Source organism: Euprymna scolopes, chromosome 26, assembly GCF_053919585.1.
Source record: "Euprymna scolopes isolate OS-2025 chromosome 26, ASM5391958v1, whole genome shotgun sequence".
Taxonomy (NCBI): Eukaryota; Metazoa; Mollusca; class Cephalopoda; order Sepiida; family Sepiolidae; genus Euprymna; species Euprymna scolopes.
The window spans coordinates 5,908,233-5,931,396 of record NC_136507.1 but is presented as its reverse complement, the minus strand read 5'-3'; the positions used below and the strand labels follow the sequence as shown (position 1 = coordinate 5,931,396).

At 30.2% G+C, this 23,164-nt stretch overlaps 1 protein-coding gene across 1 annotated transcript in view; it reads right to left on the bottom strand.

The window, feature by feature from the left end:
• LOC145247789 (uncharacterized) overlaps positions 1 to 23,164 on the bottom strand; it is a 372,873-nt gene that overhangs the window by 463 nt on the left and 349,246 nt on the right. The window contains exons 12-13 of the mRNA XM_080109427.1: positions 8,830 to 8,916; positions 3,029 to 3,219 (exon numbers count right to left, since the gene is read on the bottom strand). Coding sequence (XP_079965553.1) covers positions 3,029 to 3,219; positions 8,830 to 8,916 — 278 coding nt within the window. The remainder of the gene's footprint in view (positions 1 to 3,028; positions 3,220 to 8,829; positions 8,917 to 23,164) is intronic.

The following is a 23,164-nucleotide window of genomic DNA, read 5'->3' as shown; positions in this document are numbered from 1 at the left end:
ATTTTTAAGATGACGTGGGAGTCATATTGGGACTATACATATAACAGATATGACAATGATGAGAGAGAGAGGACAGTTATACATATTATACAGTTCTGAGATGCTTGGGACTTCATATAGATACTTTTGATTTGTTGACACCTTATTTTCTAACATTCCAATCTTTAACGTTGCTTACGATTACAATTCGATTCTAATCCTAATCTCATTTTTCACTTATCTAATATTCTTCTTATTTACAGGGAAAGGGGGACGTACGCAGACCCCACGATTTTAATGAACCACCGTTCTGCCAGATCAAACATACACATTCCTGTGTCTCGATACATCTTTTATCAGTATATGTAATCAGTTTTTTAAAATAGTCAATCATATAGAAGCCTATTCATGACCAGACACACACATTCAGCTTTATATTATATATATATATATATATATATTATAACTTACTATATATATATATATATATATATATATATATATATTATAACTTACTATATATATATATATATATATATATATATATATTATAACTTACTATATATATATATATATATTATAACTTACTATATATATATATATATATATTATAACTTACTATATATATATATATATATTATAACTTACTATATATATATATATATATTATAACTTACTATATATATATATATATATTATAACTTACTATATATATATATATATATATATATATATATATATATATATATATTATAACTTACTATATATATATATATATATATAACTTTTTATATATATATATATATATATATTATAACTTACTATATATATATATATATATATATATTATAACTTACTATATATATATATATATATATATATATATTATAACTTACTATATATATATATATATATATATTATAACTTACTATATATATATATATATATATATATATATATTATAACTTACTATATATATATATATATTATAACTTACTATATATATATATACATATATATATATATTATAACTTACAATATATATATATTATAACTTACTATATATATATATATATATATATATATAAATAAATTACTATATATATAATATATATATCTATATAGAAACTAAATATCCAGGCTAAATAGAGCAGACACAAAGGAACAGGTCAACCAGAGGTCAAATAGGCCTTTGTTCGATAAGTGCATGCTCATTGGCTGATAGGAAGGGCGCGGTGGATACTAGAAAGCTGATTGGCTAACTAAAATCTCAATAGAAGATGCACATATAAAAACGACAAACAACCACAGAATTCGCGCATAAAGAGAGAGAAAGAGAGACTTCCGAAATAAAGACGAAACGTTGATGAACATATAACTCAGTTTGTTCCTTTTTATTTCTCTATTTTGTAGGAATACTTTTATCATTATTCTCATCATATATATATATATATATATATATATATATATATATATATATATATATATATGATGAAAATAATGGAAATAGTATTCCGACAAAATAGAGAAATAAAAAGGAACAAACCGTATTATGTGTTCATCAACGTTTCGTTTTTATTTCGAGACTTCCTTTGGATGAATGAGATTAAGAAACAAAAAATACCAGTACAAAATATTTGAAAATGTTTCACGTGCACAGTGTGATGCAGTTCTATTTCAGAAAAACGGAAAAAGACATTGGAAATTCAAAAAGGAGGGGGGGAGGGTTGGCAATGTTAAAAAGAGGGAAATTTCAGTGACGTCATATAGTCGTTAATATAACTTTAAAAATATGAACGCAGTTACTATTCTTACTGGAAAAAAGATATATCTGTTGAAATTCAAATATAGGTTTGTAACAGAAATTAAATGAGTGTTTTTTATGTAATTTATTGATTAAGATTATGTGTTAATTATTACAGGGGGTGTTTGAATGGTGTGAGAGGTTAACCTGTGTCTACAGTTAAATAATGTTCTTTTAATAAAAGTTTACTTATTAATGGTGCTAAGTTATAGAAACCAGCACGTATATATATAAACAAACATTGTTCAAGACAACAGACAGTTTTGCTTAGTTATACCATTTTTTTTAATGTTTTTTTGTTTATAGATCAAAAAGGTATTAATAAATGTCCCATAGTTAGATTTTTCTCTTCTAAGCATGTTACGATTTTTTTAGCTTTTCTTCTTTTGTCAAAACATCATCAGAAGAATGTGTAAGATTTGGTTGTGCTGACGGACAAATGGTGGTTAGTAGAAGTTGTAACAGTTAATACCTTTGAAGCTGTTTATACCCAGTGGGGTGGGTCAGGTTTTGAGGTAAGGGCAGAGTCAGAAAGGGAAAGGGGGTTATGATAGGCATTTAAAATGTTTTCACTAGATTGGTATGTAATCATATTTAAGACAGGTTTCTGGATTCTTATATATACCGCTTCTAAAATTTTTAATTTTTTAACATTAGTTTCATTGTGTATTATTTGTGTGTTACTGACTAAAATTTCTCTTACTTCAGAGGTGGGGAGTTATGTTTTTTCTGTAAATGTAATATAGCAATAGATTTTACATTATGCATGGTAAGGCAATGGGATAGCATGGTCATTGTGTTACCAACGTAACTACTGTTTTTTTTTTATTATAGGAGTTACACTTTTAACTTATAGATGACATTGGTGTGTTCTAGTGGTTTAAGGATAGGGGAGACATTGTTATTTTACAACTAGGTTTTGGACTTTAAATTTTTTATAATATATAATAAGTCTAAGGTTATTGTTGTCAGTGGAGGAAACGTATCTATGAATAATATTTTTTATGGCCTTTTCTTCCAATTTAAATCCTGGTCGCATCTAGTTGCAGTAGAAAATGTTAATTTAATGTTAAGTATTTTTTTTGCTGATTAAGGAATTAGTAGATGAGTGGTGAAAATGTTTGTGTTATGAACCTTAATTTTTGTAGATTCTTTGTAAAATTTTGTAGGTTCTTTGTAATATATTTATTTATAATTTTAAAAATTGGTGGAAACAAAAGCAAAAAAAGCAAATTTTTAAATAACCTTTAACATTCTTTTCAAAAGACAGATTTTCTTCATTTTGTCAAGATGTTCATCTGAGACCGCCATTTTCATATCAGATGATTGAATATGACTTCTTCTTTTTTGGTTCCGATTCGTTCCACAAATTGTCAGGTCTCTCGTTTCCAATTGCCGATAAAGTTCCTTTAAGTCATCATTGCTGCTGTCAGAATCTGAAAAAAAGAATTTTATGTAATAAAGACAGAACTACTCTTGAAATGTTTATAATTTTACTTTTTGATTCTGACTAATAAATATCCATTTGTCATTGTTGTACTGTTATTGACCATATAATAACATACTTAAGTAGAAGTTTAGTCTTAAAATTATGTAGTTCCACTCAAACAACTAGAAAAATTTAAATATTTTCTAATTATGATTAAAAAAAATATATAATAATATTTTTTTTAAATAAAAAAATACACAAATTTTATTTCCATTACTACTAAAAAATTATTTCTTTTCTGTCATATGAAAACAAATGAAGCTTAAAAATCAAAACCGCTTCACTGCATCCTGGACAGTTTGTAATGTATAGAAATGTACTTGAAAGAAGAAATAGCCAATTCATGTGGCAACCAACATAAGAAAAGACAACTTATTTAAGAAAAAGACATATGGGAAGCGGACAACCCAATTAAAAAAAAAAAAGAAAAAAAGGATGGTGTGATGACTAAGCCAATCCTTTTAATAAGAGACCAACCCATTCCATAAGACAGAATTGTTTTTTGTATATATAAGTGGAAAATGGAGTAAACCAAGAAAAGAAGCCAATCCTTTAAGAGAACAAGAAACCATTAGAAAAGGGAAACATTTTAAAATAAATTATTCTAAGCAAGTTAAAGGAAATAATAAAAGAAATATGTTTTACCATTGCAAGATATTTTATTCAAACAAGCTCTTAAAATATGGAACCATTCAAACTTATTTTCTCTGTGTTGGCACCTATGAAGAGATTTTGATGCAAATTTAAGGGAAAATTGTATTGCCAGCAATAAGCGACTCAACGCAATCATGTAAAAAATAAATAACTTCCAAATACATTAAATCTTTCTATATATTAATTATGCATTTTTGATATCTTTTAATTAATAATCCTATTTTAAGTTTTAATTAAAAATATTATATGTATACAGCAGTTTCAAGGCAGAATTTTTAAAACACAAAACCATCTTCAGAAAAACATTTTTGTAGGTGCCCTACAAAAAATAACATGTTATCAATTGATAACAAGAAACAAAACTAAAATAATCAGGAAAGATTCATTGACAAATACCTCAGTAAAACCGTTAATTATCAACATTAATTCCACATGAAAATTCACATTATAAAATCTAATATGCACATATATCCTCACAGTAATCTCCCTCTCTCTCTCTCATATATATATATATATATATATATATATATATATATATATAAACTCAATGTGTGTTTGATTCGAGAATCTACATAAAATCTAAAAGTGTATTTTTATGTAAAATTTACCAAAGAAAACAATAGAAGTGTTCCAAAATCAATCCTAAGAATGATATGAGAGCTTAACATTTCAAATATTTTTATTAACTTTAAATCATGTGTAAAAAATGTCTGAGAAAGATAATGTAAGTAGTCCTAAATCTCTGTTACTCTCAATATGCCAAATACCTACATGCTCCTACGTCTAATTGATGCATGGCAACAGAACTTAAAACTTAAAATATGCACATTTAATTGTTCTTAAGAATATTGCTTTAAAAGTTGACTTAACAAATGTCTGAATTATTTGATTGGGAAATTATTGTTAATATCCCCCCCCAAAAAAAAAAATTATACGAAATTAAAGAACAGTTTTTTTTTGTAATATATCAAAATTACAAATTTTAATGTTTCTCTTTCTCGTTTTCTATATACCAAGATCTCTCCTACTCACACACACACACACACATATAACATATAAATATGTAACAAATAAAGGATAGAAATTCAAAGTTAAATCAAATCACGGGTTTTTTAATTTTTTTCTAAAGAAAAAAGAACGTGTAGAGCTTTTGATTTCATGATATTTCTTTTATATAAATCATATATTTTTATCTTCATAAATTTTACTTATTTATATATATACTAGCATTTCAGCCCGGCGTTGCCCGGGTGTTTGGAGGTTTATGCTGAGCAAAAAAAAAAGAGTAAATTTTTTTTTTAATTTGACCCCTATTATGACCCCTTAAAATTTATAGTTTCGGGCTCAAATCACTTTATTAAGTTAGATCCAGGTTCAAGGAACCTATATCTAAAATTTCAAGTGTCTAGACCCAAAATTGTCGGAGGAGTTTGGTAGAGTTCTTAAAGGTCAAATCGTTGAAATTTGACCCCTTAACAGCCAAATTTCTGGCTGACACCCGTCACATCGATTTTCCCAAATCTCAGTACCCGGTATTTCAAATTTCGAGTCTATAGACTAAAAATTGACAGAGTTATTGCGTAGGGAAATGTACACAGACAGACAGACAGACAAACAGACACGTTCACTTTTATAGATATATAGATGACGGCCATCTATTCAATTTCGAGTATTATAACTTTTTGTGCATTGATCTTATATCAATGCAAAACCTCTCCAGTGAATGGTGCAGATATGGCTCTCTTAACCGACTAAATATTTACAAACCAGTGCCAGAGAAGTGGCAGGTGTTTTGATGATTTGAATTAAAACCATTACTTGTACATACTTCTCCAACTTTACAAGAAAGAAGAAGAAGAAAACGAAAGAAAACAACATACTGAAGATGGAGTTTAACTCTGAAATATATTTTAATTATAAATTTTAAGCAAGTAAAATATTTGTTTATTTTCATAATATTGTGTTCTAATTTGGCTTTCAAGTGCATTTCATGCGTATTTTATTTATTCAAATTAAATCAACGTTTCTATGAGAGAGAGAGAGAGAGAGAGAGAGAGAGAGAGAGAGAGAGAGAGAGATGAATAAAATAAAAACATACTAGGGAATGTACTTCACATATAAGTGTATCCACATTTACAGTTTGCACATGAACGTAATAATAGTAGTTCTACATTTCTAGCTGTTTCTTAAAAGACAAAATGACATTTCTATAAGACGTTACCCAGTGAAATTAATCTCATCTTTATCACTGCTGGGTTAAAAGCATTAACATAAATCTAAATAATTCAATAAGATATCTTGTTGACAACATCAAGGTTGCTGTAAAAGTATTTTCTTCAAATATGATGTTGCAGATGATGCTATCTCATATTCTGATCCGGGCAATGCAATTCAACCATACTAACATACAGATCAATCTCTCTCAAATATTTCATCTGACAGACCTCAACCATGTTCCTTTCAATTTGTTTAAAATTATTTCTGAATTCATTGTATATGGAAGGGGGATGCTATTTATGCCACAGAAAAACAAAAAACACTGGTTGAACATGTTTACAAAATGTCATGAATAATTGATTTGAAAAAAAAAATGACATTGGTTACAGAATTTGAATCCATTTTCTATTTTTTTTTTTTAATGAAGTAATCCTCTTCAGTTGGATGTCCCTTTTTAGAAAAAAAAAAAAAAAAAAAAAAAGCCATAATTACTCAATCTCACCAATCCCTGGTTACGTTCCTTTTAGGATCCCGGTTGAAACATTTGTCTTGCTCATCGCTCATATCAACCCAGATTTGCAAACAGCTTTCCAAATGACTGAACAAGAAAATGTACTTTAATACTCATGTTACAAGTAAACCCGGAAAAACTGAATTAAACGGTTAACTATTTTGATAAATTTGCCGTGCTTTTATTTCCAAGGAATTTCATTATGCACAACATTTGGATCCTTCAGAAGCTTCCGAATTTGGGACTCATCAAACATATCACCTTTCAATTTTTTGTGCTAAGCCCTGGAAAGATGCCACAAATAAAGTCAAAGCAGTCCACTTTCTTTGCTCAAGGCTTTAACAAATTCATTAAATTTGATATAAAATGGTAAGAATCGTCTGCTTATATAAGAGTCGGATATGTCCAAAGATGGAGTACTAAGCTGCTACATCTTGGGAAGTATTCTTTCCTGCATAAAACACCCTTTACTGCCATGACAGAGTACAAAATCGTATTCAAAATCTAATGAGAGCAGGGAGATGGAGTGATCTCTTTTCTTTCTTAAAACCCTTATCTCAAAGAAGAGAACATGGCTAGTCTCGCTCTGCTATATCATTATTTCTCATCTTTAGTTTCTCCTTATAAGACAATCACAGTAAGAACTCATTTCTCTACTACAATGGAAGATGAATTTCCTTTTTCTCTCTATTTGTCTAGCGTCAGGTGGAATTTCATGGACAAAGTTCTTTGCAAGGGCTTCAGGTTTGTGTGAAACATTACTGCATTGCTGCTTCCCAGCTTAATACAAAGTGGTTGTCTTTGAATCCAATGTCAACAAATTCTTGTCATAAGCTGCATCATAAGTAATTAACGCAATCCATACCATTGTTAGTACTTCCATAGTGTTCCTCACTGACACTTATTCCATCTCATTAAACTTTATTCTCAAGAAGTTCTTTGTCTTGATAACTGGTGACCCAACAGTAAAAAAATAAAGTTGTCTTGCCTTTTTAGAGTCGATCTCTAATTTTACGAATTTTCTCAACCATTAAAAATATTGCGCAGAACATGCATACGTAATTAATAGATGGACCAGATTCTGCTGGCATATTTCATCTGAAAATTCCTAATAAACTTTCTTTTTTTTTTTTTTTATAATTCCAATTTCATAACAGTTTCTATTGTATTGTTTCTTTTAAATTTGCTTTGGCAACTTGTTCTCAAAATATTACTCTCGTTCTTACAACCCCTTTCTCAAAGAAGAAGATATTGCTAGTCTCTCTCTGCTCTATCATTATTTCTCATCTTTAGTTTCTCCTTATTCTCTCTTCATGTGTCCAGCATCAGGTGGAATTTTATGTACTTAAAATTATGGAAAAATTATTCTTCACCAAGTGTTCATATTAGTATTCATAAAAACTAACGCTTGCTATGAAGCCTTGAGGATTCAGAGGTTTTTAAAATCATTATCCGTTTCTTTCTTTGCCATTGTTTAGATTTTTCTAAACTGCCCTAGAATCAAAGATGGCATAGATATTCAAACAATGACATTCCAATCTGGAAATAAAATGCCATGGACACCTTTGGTATATAGCTCTGATTCTACCAGATATATTTGGAGTATTTTGTTTGAGATGACGATTGATAATTTGAATCTGCAGTACAGGCAATATTAAAAATACAATAAACAATTATCTAAAACTTCTATGAGTCATAGTCGGCAGAATGAGATCAAGCTAATCCCAGTAGATATATAAAGTTTCAATTGAACTTCTGTACAGATTTGTGAGTTTCACATGAAGATTCCAAATCTCAACAAGGCACATTTGTAAAAGTGTGGAGGTTATATCATTCGATACATTGTAAGAATAACATCCAAAATGAAAGCAGTAGTCAGAATATTCCAAATAAAACAACATATTTCCATCATACAAAAAAAAAAAATGATGATGATTAAAATAGACATGTTTTTAGGAGTTTAAAAATGTGTATAAAGCTTCATGGGAACTTTTATTGCTATCTTGTGGAATACAAGATGGCCGAATATTGACATTGTGCAGTAAAAATACTTAACTTTATATTAGAAATTATGAAAAACTTTTATATTGTTAAAAATGTTAAGATATTGCAAATAACTTTTTTTATTCTGTCATGTTTTTTGCTTTGGAATTGAAATCAAGCAGAAATATTTACCCTTCAAGTCAAGATGGTCGGGCAAATCATGGTGTATCAAATGACTTTCTTCATTTTCTTCTTCACTTTCACTGTAATAATCTGTTGCTGGAAAAGGAGAAAAAAAGAAACGTTTTAATCAACAAAAATGTACAGTTCTAGGTTATTCAATGTTATCGACATCATTATTTACACGTCTCTTCATAAGAGCAAACTTAAATGTCAGTTATTAAAGAAGGGAAAATTCATTTTTCCCAAATTATTCTGGATTCGAATAAAATTTTTTAAACTCTGCTTCATTCTAGGAGGATTTTAAATCCTCTTTTCTTCCATCCACATAACAGATACTACACTTTGATCCTCACACAAAGGCTGGGTGATGTGCAATAGTGCAAGAAAAAAAAAGATAAAACTTGATTATCATTAATGTCATGTATCAGATATGGAAAAGGGTTCAAAACGAGTTAAAGAGTCACTTAATATTAAAATTTTATTTTATTTCTAACCAGCAGGAATATCCGACGTTGTCCAGGATTGAATGAGGATTACTACTCTGTACTTTTTCACTATGACGCTATATTACTTTCTTTGCTTTTACTGGTTCCATACCCCATTTCACCTCCTAACATTAGCAGAAAAAACTGAAATGTTGGAAAACGCTCTGAATTAGTGTATTATACATTTTATACATTTTATACATATTATACATATTATACATTTTATAGATATCGTTTCAATTACATTGAAATCAGAAATACGTATTTGAAGTTTTAAAGTGGTTTCATCCTAATGAGTAGCTTAGAAGTGGGGGCACATAGATATTTGGCACATAGGCACTTATATTGTTCTACCTAGAGAATTTTATACATATGATATAAACGTCATAAAAATGGGATATATTTGTAGTTTTAAGAAGGTTATACCCTCGTAGGCACTATAGGAGTGCACTTTGTGATTCAGACAGACTTCCATTATCATCCTGGGTAAAATTTACATTATACATTTTCTTTATTTTGGTAATGCACAAACATCACACACACACACACACACACACACACACACACACACACACACACAATTAATATTTAACAATAATTATGTGAGGAAAAATAAATTTTAAATCTGGAAGATTAGGAATGTATACATAAGAAATATCACATTTTAAACCTGGTGCAGCTAACATCCAGTTTGATTGCACTAATTGTTTCATTTTTTTTTTTTTTTACACCGTCTTGTTCAAGCCTGGCTATTGCAGCTAATATATATTTTTGCGTTCATATGGATACTCCCTGCTATTTCCATTTTTTAGGGTGTTGCTTACTTTTTATTTTAGGGCTTGAACGGGTAATAAGTAATATTAAATGTTTTGTTTTCATTTTTAAACGCAAATAGCTCACAACGAAAAATAAATTGTTTTTGCCTGATTTCCCCCTAATTTTTTTATTTCTTTTACATATATATATATATATATATATATGTTGAAAAATGCTTAGGAACAATATTTCTTTCAAAATTATAAAAAAAATTCTGTTTCTGTTGTCTAAAATTAAAACTTAAAAAGGTTTACAACTGTGACTTTCTGAAATACCGTTTACATTTTTACATGGTAACGTACAGGTGACTACAGGAATTTAGTCCATTTTAAGTGATAGAGGGTTTGAGAATATTTTGCCACCTAAACTCCAGTATTGCCAACAAAAATATGATACCCTAAACCATAGCCTTGCCCACCAGATTAGTTCGCACAGGCCGACCAACACTACAACTACCAAATTTTTTTGTTGGTTAATAATATCTGCACATTTGATTCCTGACAACGATTATTAAAATTACATTTTGGGCAAATTTTTTACAAATTTTCCCCATTCCAAAGGCGTTCTTAACATGAGGAGGTTGAAGGTTGGGCAACAACAACAGCAACGACCATATTTTAATTTTTACGGGGGGGGGGGCACCGCCGGGCAATGCTGATTAACGGGTCCTGCTAGTTATAAGAATATTTACTGCTTTTAAAAGAAAAACGTTTTTCATGTTTTGATATGAAAAAGAGGACAATTTAAGAGACCCTGTGTAGAGAGCTATACCAGCTAGTTAATAAAAAATTAACAGAAAGCCTTTGATTGGATTTAAACATGAATTACATATTCCAGTAATTGTAATGAATATGGATCCAGAATGTTTTATTAATTATGGAATCAGTATCGAATATTGATAGAAATCTTGAATCAGTTCCAGAAATGACTGAAGCAATTTACAATTTGAAAGCCATCTTTTTTTTTTTTTTTTTTAGGAAATTTTACAATTTAATTTTTTTATAAACCTAACCCTTCACATGCTTAGTATAGTCTGTCATTTAATATTTTTGCACAGTTTTTTAAATCATAAACTACTTTGCCCATTTTCGGGATGGATTCAGCATTCTCCATCAATCATTGAGATTGACAACATAATTACTGAAATCTTTTGGTTACCCATTCATTACAAGTACCTAAATTCCAAACTTCACATTAGCATTCATTATGCAAGTCTGCCATCAAGTGTTTGGCAGATAAAGCAAATACAAATTGAATATTTTGGAGGTGGGGGTGGAATAAACTTATGTAATATTTATGGTGCTTTGGATTTTGTAGATTGGCGGGAAACATGCAGAGAAAGAAATAACAGTGAGTTATTCAAAGATTCTACATGATCCAAATTAATTTGAAACTTTAGCAAGCTAGACTTATGCCTCGCGGATTGGTTGACCAAGCAAGAAATTTGGAGTATCAATTACCATTTGTACATATAAAGTTCTTATCTAGCAGCGTAATCAGAGACATGCATAAGCAGCATCACATGTTTGTCAAAAGATGAAGTGTTAGAAAAACTTTATCAAAGTTAATTACCCCCCTCCACACACTGCTGACAACTTCTTAAAGCTCAAAGATCTTTGAACAAAAGCGGGTAACTTGTTCTCTCCCTATATATATATATATATATATATATATATATATATATATATATATATATATATATAATCCAATATAGTGACGTAAGATGTTTTCCATGTGTATTTAGAAATTCAATCATTAAAGGGGGTAGGGTATAAACACTACAATAAATGACATTTTTATTTATGTTTTTTTGCAGACTTTAAATATCTACATTTCATTTTAACATTTTTTTTCTCCAAATCCTTTTTCATTTCATATAAAAAAAATTTTTTCTAACAGTATTTTGAGGAACATACACTTGTCTTTGAGGAATTAGTGATATTTTGCTATTTAATAAAACATGTTTAAAACGTAGTATATATCTAGAAAAAAACAACAACTTAATATTGTGGATAAATTTCGTCTTTTAGTTTTAGAATGGAAAGTGTGTGGGTATATATATATATATATATATATATATATATATATATATATATAATAGGACAACAATAGTATGAAATGAAGTCACAAAACTATATATTGGTAGATGTAGAATGGATCATTTATTGAATAATGGAATACAAGCTAAATTCGGGGGATAGAAGGGACTCTTTATGCCAGGGCATTTCGAAGCCTAATGCTTCTCATCAGAAGAGTAGAGAAGATGCTAGGTAGCATGGGGAAGATGCGGCACCTAGCGCAGGGTTCATTAGGGACGAAAAATATTAAGAGAAATTACAGACTGTGTCTGTCTCTCTGTGTACATTTCCCTACGCAATAACTCTGTCAATTTTAAGTCTACAGACTCAAAATTTGATATACAGGGTACTGAGATTTGGAAAAATCTCCAGGATCCGTTTTCGACCAAAATTTTGGTCTTTTTAATTCGTTTTCGGCCAGAAATTTTGCTATTAAGGGGTCAAAGTTCAACAATTTTGACCTTTGAGAACTCTACCAAACTCCTCCGACAATTTTGGGTCTAAACACTTGATATTTTAGATATAGGTTCCTTGGGCATGGATCTAACTTAATAACTTGATTAGAGCCCCAAACAATAAATATTAAGGGGTCATAATAGAGGTCAAAGTAAAAAAATAATTTGCCCTCTGCGGTTTTTACTAAATTATTCAGACAATTTCTGGTCTAAACATTTGAAATTTGACAAAGTATATTCAGAGATAGGGCAAGTTTTTTAATCGATTTGGCTCGAAAATTTTTAGTTATCAATATATAAATGTATGTATTATGTATGTTTGCATGTCTGCCGCACACTTTCGACAGAGGCAATGGATTTTTATAAGATCAGTATCGTTTTGAAGTTCGACCTTTCAGACGACAAATATAGAAAAATTGGCTAAAAACATTAATATCTTCACCATAAACTGGGCACTTTTCTACAGGAGGAGGGTCGCTTTTTTCGCCTATATTTTTAAAGTCATCCTCTGCTTTCGATTGTCTAGCCTAAATTTTAAAAAATGTCAATTCCGGTTTGGCGGTGGTCGTAACAGCATAGACGTCAGGTTTTCCCCCCGTTCTTTTCCTCCTTTGCGGTACGGGTTCGAGCCTGCCTTCCTACTAATACTTTTTTTTTTTTTTTTTTTGCTTAACAGGCAACGCCGGGCTGAAATGCTAGTATATAAAAAAGTGAACGTGTCTGTGTGTGTATATTTTTCAACGCAATAACTCTGTCAATTTTGAGTCTACAGACTCGAAATTTGATATACAGAGTACTGAGATTTGGGAAAATCTTTTTAATTCGTTTTCGGCCAGAAATTTTGCTATTAAGGGGTCAAAGTTCAACGATTTGACCTTTGAAAACTCTACCAAACTCCTCCGCCAATTTTGGGTCTAAACACTTGAAATTTTAGATATAGGTTCCTTGGACATGGATCTGACTTAATAATTTGATTTGAGCCCCCCTACCTCAAATATAAAGGAGTTATAATAGGGGTCAAAGTTAAAAAAATTGGCTGCTTTTTTTTTGCTCAACATACACCTCCAAACACCCGGGCAACGCCGGGCTGAAATGCTAGAATATATATATATATTTTTTTTCAAATCAACATTTTTGTTATCGCTACACGATCATCAATGTTTCGATTAATGTTTATTTAACTTTAAATTAAATTATATCTTGTATTTATTATTGAGCACTTCTATAGAAATATCGTTAAATTCATTGGTTTTTATCTTTGAATATTATTAACCTATATATATAAATTTTCAAATGAATAATGTAAACTAAAGTTTGTTAAATAAGTTTTTTTTTTCTTTTTCCTTCTGAAGAGAAGATTTATTTCTTTGAAAAACTTGGACTTCTTTTAAAACTATTCATGTTTGTATTGTATTGTTTAAATTTATTAAACTTTTAAAATATGTAACTTTACATTTATTTTATCATATTCTGTCTGTGTATGTGTGTTTATATATATATATATATATATATATATATATATATATACTATAAAGCTGAATGTGTGTGTGTGTGTGTGTGGACACGAATAGGCTCCTATATGGTTGACTATTTTAAAAAACTGATTACATATAATGATAGATGTATCGAGACACAGGAATGGGTATGTTTGATCTGGAAGAACAGTGGTTCATTAAAATTGTGGGGTCTGCATTTGCGCCTGGTCCACAAAGTATGAAAATAAAAAATTTTAAAATTTAAAAAAAAAAACGTTTACAAGTGTTTTTGATATAGATGTACATAAGAATACTTTGATAAGTATGTTTTAACTTAAATAGGGATGGTATAATAAAATTGTGTGGTCTGCGTTCGCGCCTGGCCTCCATAGAATGGAAATAGGCACAAACTTTAATAAAGACTTTTCATATATCTGCGTAAGTATACTTTGGTAATTATGTTTCAGTTTGAATAAATATGGTATAATAAAATTATGGGGTCTTCGTTCGCACCTGACCTCCATAGAATGGAAATATGTCACAAAGTTTAACAAGGATTTTTAATATAGATCCACAGAATATTGTGATAAGTGTTTCAGTGTGAACAGGTATGGTATAATAAATTATGGGGTTTATCTATTTTATTTTTACTTTCATTATATCATTGGGTTTTGATACCCCCAAATTCGAAGCTATCTCTTTACAACCCTTCCTTTTCATAACCTATCATACTTTCATAAATCAGAGTCCATTTTCTGTAGGCTGTTTTTGAACCAGTCAACGACGGGTACTTTTGCTAGTATATATATATATATATATATATATATATATAGTATCCACAGTACTGTATTGACTAGGATCAAATGAGTCAATGGCTTAATCACTTTTATGCCATTCTATAACACCATGTTATGTAACCCAAAGATGTACTTAAAATCTATAGGGTGGGGTTGAATATTATTAAAGAGACATTAAATGTTGTTTAAACCCTTTTTAAAACGCACTCGGTGAATCCTGGGAAACAAAAAGAAAACTAAAATAAATTGACTGATTGATTGTTGTTTTACAGCAATGCTTCATTTTATGCCGGATCCATTTACTTATTATAAAATTTCTTTTTGTGGAAGGAAGGTTGTATAGTATATTTTTACTGAAAAAGTTGATGTGGATATACTGTGGAATTGGTTAGATGTGATAAAAGTTAAGGTTCTTTGCAGTAATAGTTAACAATAATATTTGCTATTGTTTCGAATCAGAATTTTGATAAAAATGTTTTTGTTGAAAAAAAGTATTTAACAAAAATATTGGTTGCATATTTAATCTGTTTATAAGAATCGGTTTCAAGACACATGAGTAAATCACAACAGCAATAAAAACAATGTTACAAGAAATGTAAAGTTGACAAGAAACATGAAATAGTGAAACAAGGGAGTTTTTGTGGACATGTGAACATGATATATTTCTTGTAATGAAAGCCTTGTAATGAGATCACGTTAAAAGCGATTATATTTGTTTATTCATTGTTGCCCATAGAAAACTTCAAAGTGTAATCTGATTGATCTAAAGCAGAGATTCCCAACCGAAGGGTCACCAGAACCTTTAAGAAAAAGTTTTGAAAATTTTTTACAATAGCCCACAAAACAAAAAGTGATGAAAAAATAAATTTATTGGATGAGTTTCTACACATATTTTGTTTAATTTTCAATTTTTGAGCGATTATCAAGGCTATAAAAAATCGACATTTTTTGTTTTCATTACAACTCAATAGACTAGACACAACTTTTGCAGTAAATAAACATTTTAAAATACGTTAAAACACAAAAATAAACTCATCCAGATAGGTAAAAAAAATAACTTATCTTGTCTTTGGTAACATATTTTTAATTTTATATTTATTTTTCACACCTTTTTTAATGACTATTGTAAAAAATGTCCAAAGTTTCTATTTTTTTTTTTTTTGTTTACTCAGGGATATATCTCATGGTTGTATTACACTATTCAAGATTTGGATTTCATGGCATTCAGAGTTAGCTTTAGTAATGTAGAAATAAATATTAGATTGCAAAATTATGCATATGGCCACAGACAATAAAATAGCTTTCAGGCGATTTAATACTACACTAAATACTACACTAAATACTACACTAAATACTACACTAAATACTACACTAAATACTACACTAAATACTACACTAAATACTACACTAAATACTACACTGCTGTGTGTTTAACTATAGAAGAATATTGATGCATCTGATAGTATAAATATGAGAAGCAGCAAAACTAAATGACAGTTTATTATTTGTTATAAGTTTTGGAAGAAATAAAATGTTTTTGGTCCCCTGACAAAAGGAGGGTAGACCTGTAAATTCACCCTTGTCCGTCCGCCTTGTCCGTCTGTCCGCACTTTTCTCAATAACTATATCTTGGAATTTTTTAAAATTTTGCACAAACATTAAACATGATATGAGTAAAAAAGCAACAGAAGGGATTTTCCAAGAAAACTCCAGTTGCCCCTCCTAGGGGTGCCTTTTGTGTTAAAATGGCTAAAATTGACACTTTTGTGCTTATTAAAAAAAAAAATGATGCCTTGGATTTTTATAAAAGTTGTAACTAACTGATTTCCATATAATAATTTTGTTTGTCTATACTTCGCGATAACTCTTGGGTGTGGCCCAGAGGCTCTTTTAGGGCTAATAAAAACACTATTTTTGGGACTATTTTACCATATTTGTCCAAAATTTTCTGTGTATGTCTATTTATTAGCAGTTTTGAATGGTGTTGAACTAAAAATTTAAATATGTCAAGGCCTGGAGGATATTGGGGCTAAATGGGGAGGGGGCAAATTTCTTTTTTTTGCATAGTGCAGAACTCAAATTTACATATTTTAAGGCCTAAAACTGCACCGCTCGTACATTTTCCCCAGAATTTGACATCCCCTGTGGGACTTTTGGGGTTAAATGGGGAAGGGGAGTAAATGCTGAACTCAGTCATTTTTTTATGCCTCATTCCCTGTGCACTCACGGTATGTGTTCTAGACAACTCAAAAATCATATAAATCACAAAGAAAAATAAAACTAAAATCGATTGCTTAAATTCGTTCTGGGATAAATATTCTACTTGTGTGTGTGTGTGTGTGTGTGTAGAGAGAGAGAGAAAAAGAGAGAGCGCAAACATTTAAAACATTAATTATGATTTCAAACATTTGAAACATTAATTATGATTTCAAAAATTTGAAACATTAATTATGATTTCAAACATTTGAAACATTAATTATGATTTCAAATATTTTAAACATTAATTATGATTTCAAATATTTTAAACATTAATTATGATTTCAAATGTTTGAAAAATGCTTCAGGAATTTATACTCGACCATGACATTTTTTATAAATGCAATTTCTATCCCCCCCCCCAAATCTTTTTTTGTAAAATTTCATTTCGGTAAAAATACATAATGTAAATGATTTTCTTCATCAGTATATTTCAAAAGTTATCACCTGATAACATTATACTGACATACCATAGATGTTCAAAGGATGATTCAAAGTTAGAAGAGAATATTGAATAAATCAAACGAATATCTACTACTTTCCACTTCTTTTTACCATTTGTTTTCTTTCAACTGATGTTATTCTAAACCACTCTCATATAACAACAACAGTTGAAGAATTACGTAAAAGGTCCAATCCTAACTAATCTACTTTAAATCAACTTTTTAATAAGAGTTAATTTTTACAAAAATGGAAGGTGTAGATATTAAAATTAAATACTGATTCACAAACTTTCTCATCTTATCCTTTTGTTTTCTAGGAGTTTTGTCATTCTCCACTTTTAAGGGGTTGAAATTAACAAAAGGTGACCTTACTCTGCCACGAGGAAACAAAATTTGAATTATGATGCTTCTATTTATTTAGCTAAAAATAATAAAACCCTTTTTCCTTTTATATATATATATATATATATATATATGTATTTACAATGCTACCCCATGGGACAGAGACACCAGGGTACTTTTTTAACGTAAAAAAATTATATATAGTTTGTTGTATAAGACTGACAAGAAACTTTTTAGTGTTTTTTCAGCAGATTTTAATAGCCTTGCTCATAAGCACTGTTTTTCCAAAGAAAATTTCAAACATTGCCTCAATATCTTTATTAATTTTTGATCTCATGCTATGCAACAAATTACTAAAGATTGAAAACATTTAATTTATCAATTATTAAAATTCATTGTACATAAAACAAGCTGTCCGTCTGTGGATCAGTTGTCACCAGTTTAACCCTGGACAAAACCAATATAGCATTCTTAGAATCAACAGGTTTCTGCAAATTTTTGAACAAAGAATTCCTCACCTGAAAAAAAATATCTTCAAAGCTTTATAATTTGTGTGTAGGCATGACCATGAAATCCATATGAGTGAGAGCACAACAAATCACATCGACACACCAGTTCTCATAAGATAATGTTGAGCCTCATCGGTAACAGATGTCTATTTGAAAATATCACATGCTGTATATTGAAAAATGTTGACACCTTCCTGAAAGAACTGAAAAAACCTAATGCCATCATTTCCCCTGACCAGGATATACTTATGACTGAGAACCGCTAGCGAATCTAAAATTCCTTCAACACTTCCTCCTTTGGAAAAAGACAGTTTAACCTGCCTAAGATGAATGCCACTGGCATACATGCAACAATACTTAAGTTCTAGGTGCACAACAGACTTTTTTTAATGTATTCATTTTTATGAATTTTCACCACCACAATACCTGGTATAATGCTAATATATATATATATGTATGTATATGAGGATCATTCCAAAAGTAAAACCTATTTTTTTTTTACTCAAAAAGTTGAAAAGCTACGAAGATGGGAGTGGTACGATTAAAACAAGCAACCTTTTGTACCCCAGAATTTATTTTTCTACATAGTCACCAACATTCTGAATTTTTCTACACAGTCACCAACATTCTGAATTTTTCTACACAGTCACCAACATTCTGAATTTTTCTATACAGTCACCAACATCTGAATTTTTCTACACAGTCACCAACATTCTGAATTTTTCTACACAGTCACCAACATTCTGAATTTTTCTATACAGTCACCAACATTCTGAATTTTTCTATACAGTCACCAACATTCTGAATTTTTCTATACAGTCACCAACATTCTGAATTTTTCTATACAGTCACCAACATTCTGAATTTTTCTATACAGTCACCAACATCTGAATTTTTCTACACAGTCACCAACATTCTGAATTTTTCTATACAGTCACCAACATTCTGAATTTTTCTACACAGTCACCAACATTCTGAATTTTTCTACACAGTCACCAACATCTGAATTTTTCTACACAGTCACCAACATTCTGAATTTTTCTATACAGTCACCAACATTCTGAATTTTTCTACACAGTCACCAACATTCTGAATTTTTCTACACAGTCACCAACATTCTGAATTTTTCTACACAGTCACCAACATTCTGAATTTTTCTACACAGTCACCAACATCTGAATTTTTCTACACAGTCACCAACATTCTGAATTTTTCTATACAGTCACCAACATTCTGAATTTTTCTATACAGTCACCAACATTCTGAATTTTTCTACACAGTCACCAACATTCTGAATTTTTCTATACAGTCACCAACATTCTGAATTTTTCTACACAGTCACCAACATCTGAATTTTTCTACACAGTCACCAACATTCTGAATTTTTCTACACAGTCACCAACATTCTGAATTTTTCTATACAGTCACCAACATTCTGAATTTTTCTACATAGTCACCAACATTCTGAATTTTTCTATACAGTCACCAACATTCTGAATTTTTCTACACAGTCACCAACATTCTGAATTTTTCTACACAGTCACCAACATTCTGAATTTTTCTACACAGTCACCAACATTCTGAATTTTTCTACACAGTCACCAACATCTGAATTTTTCTACACAGTCACCAACATTCTGAATTTTTCTATACAGTCACCAACATTCTGAATTTTTCTATACAGTCACCAACATTCTGAATTTTTCTATACAGTCACCAACATTCTGAATTTTTCTACACAGTCACCAACATTCTGAATTTTTCTATACAGTCACCAACATTCTGAATTTTTCTACACAGTCACCAACATCTGAATTTTTCTACACAGTCACCAACATTCTGAATTTTTCTATACAGTCACCAACATTCTGAATTTTTCTACACAGTCACCAACATCTGAATTTTTCTACACAGTAACCAACATTCTGAATTTTTCTATACAGTCACCAACATTCTGAATTTTTCTATACAGTCACCAACATTCTGAATTTTTCTACACAGTCACCAACATTCTGAATTTTTCTATACAGTCACCAACATTCTGAATTTTTCTATACAGTCACCAACATCTGAATTTTTCTACACAGTCACCAACATTCTGAATTTTTCTATACAGTCACCAACATTCTGAATTTTTCTACACAGTCACCAACATTCTGAATTTTTCTACACAGTCACCAACATTCTGAATTTTTCTACACAGTCACCAACATTCTGAATTTTTCTACACAGTCACCAACATTCTGAATTTTTCTATACAGTCACCAACATTCTGAATTTTTCTACACAGTCACCAACATTCTGAATTTTTCTACACAGTCACCAACATTCTGAATTTTTCTACACAGTCACCAACATTCTGAATTTTTCTATACAGTCACCAACATCTGAATTTTTCTACACAGTCACCAACATTCTGAATTTTTCTACACAGTCACCAACATTCTGAATTTTTCTATACAGTCACCAACATTCTGAATTTTTCTATACAGTCACCAACATTCTGAATTTTTCTATACAGTCACCAACATTCTGAATTTTTCTATACAGTCACCAACATTCTGAATTTTTCTATACAGTCACCAACATCTGAATTTTTCTACACAGTCACCAACATTCTGAATTTTTCTATACAGTCACCAACATTCTGAATTTTTCTACACAGTCACCAACATCTGAATTTTTCTACACAGTCACCAACATCTGAATTTTTCTACACAGTCACCAACATTCTGAATTTTTCTATACAGTCACCAACATTCTGAATTTTTCTACACAGTCACCAACATTCTGAATTTTTCTACACAGTCACCAACATTCTGAATTTTTCTACACAGTCACCAACATTCTGAATTTTTCTACACAGTCACCAACATCTGAATTTTTCTACACAGTCACCAACATTCTGAATTTTTCTATACAGTCACCAACATTCTGAATTTTTCTATACAGTCACCAACATTCTGAATTTTTCTACACAGTCACCAACATTCTGAATTTTTCTATACAGTCACCAACATTCTGAATTTTTCTACACAGTCACCAACATCTGAATTTTTCTACACAGTCACCAACATTCTGAATTTTTCTACACAGTCACCAACATTCTGAATTTTTCTATACAGTCACCAACATTCTGAATTTTTCTACATAGTCACCAACATTCTGAATTTTTCTATACAGTCACCAACATTCTGAATTTTTCTACACAGTCACCAACATTCTGAATTTTTCTACACAGTCACCAACATTCTGAATTTTTCTACACAGTCACCAACATTCTGAATTTTTCTACACAGTCACCAACATCTGAATTTTTCTACACAGTCACCAACATTCTGAATTTTTCTATACAGTCACCAACATTCTGAATTTTTCTATACAGTCACCAACATTCTGAATTTTTCTATACAGTCACCAACATTCTGAATTTTTCTACACAGTCACCAACATTCTGAATTTTTCTATACAGTCACCAACATTCTGAATTTTTCTACACAGTCACCAACATCTGAATTTTTCTACACAGTCACCAACATTCTGAATTTTTCTATACAGTCACCAACATTCTGAATTTTTCTACACAGTCACCAACATCTGAATTTTTCTACACAGTAACCAACATTCTGAATTTTTCTATACAGTCACCAACATTCTGAATTTTTCTATACAGTCACCAACATTCTGAATTTTTCTACACAGTCACCAACATTCTGAATTTTTCTATACAGTCACCAACATTCTGAATTTTTCTATACAGTCACCAACATCTGAATTTTTCTACACAGTCACCAACATTCTGAATTTTTCTATACAGTCACCAACATTCTGAATTTTTCTACACAGTCACCAACATTCTGAATTTTTCTACACAGTCACCAACATTCTGAATTTTTCTACACAGTCACCAACATTCTGAATTTTTCTACACAGTCACCAACATTCTGAATTTTTCTATACAGTCACCAACATTCTGAATTTTTCTACACAGTCACCAACATTCTGAATTTTTCTATACAGTCACCAACATTCTGAATTTTTCTACACAGTCACCAACATTCTGAATTTTTCTATACAGTCACCAACATTCTGAATTTTTCTATACAGTCACCAACATTCTGAATTTTTCTATACAGTCACCAACATTCTGAATTTTTCTACATAGTCACCAACATTCTGAATTTTTCTATACAGTAACCAACATTCTGAATTTTTCTACACAGTCACCAACATTCTGAATTTTTCTATACAGTCACCAACATTCTGAATTTTTCTATACAGTCACCAACATTCTGAATTTTTCTACATAGTCACCAACATTCTGAATTTTTCTATACAGTCACCAACATTCTGAATTTTTCTACACAGTCACCAACATTCTGAATTTTTCTACAGAGTCACCAACATTCTGAATTTTTCTATACAGTCACCAACATTCTGAATTTTTCTACACAGTCACCAACATTCTGAATTTTTCTATACAGTCACCAACATTCTGAATTTTTCTACACAGTCACCAACATTCTGAATTTTTCTAGACAGTCACCAACATTCTGAATTTTTCTACACAGTCACCAACATTCTGAATTTTTCTATACAGTCACCAACATTCTGAATTTTTCTACAGTTACCAACATTCTGAATTTTTCTACAGTCACCAACATTCTGAAGTTTTCTATACAGTCACC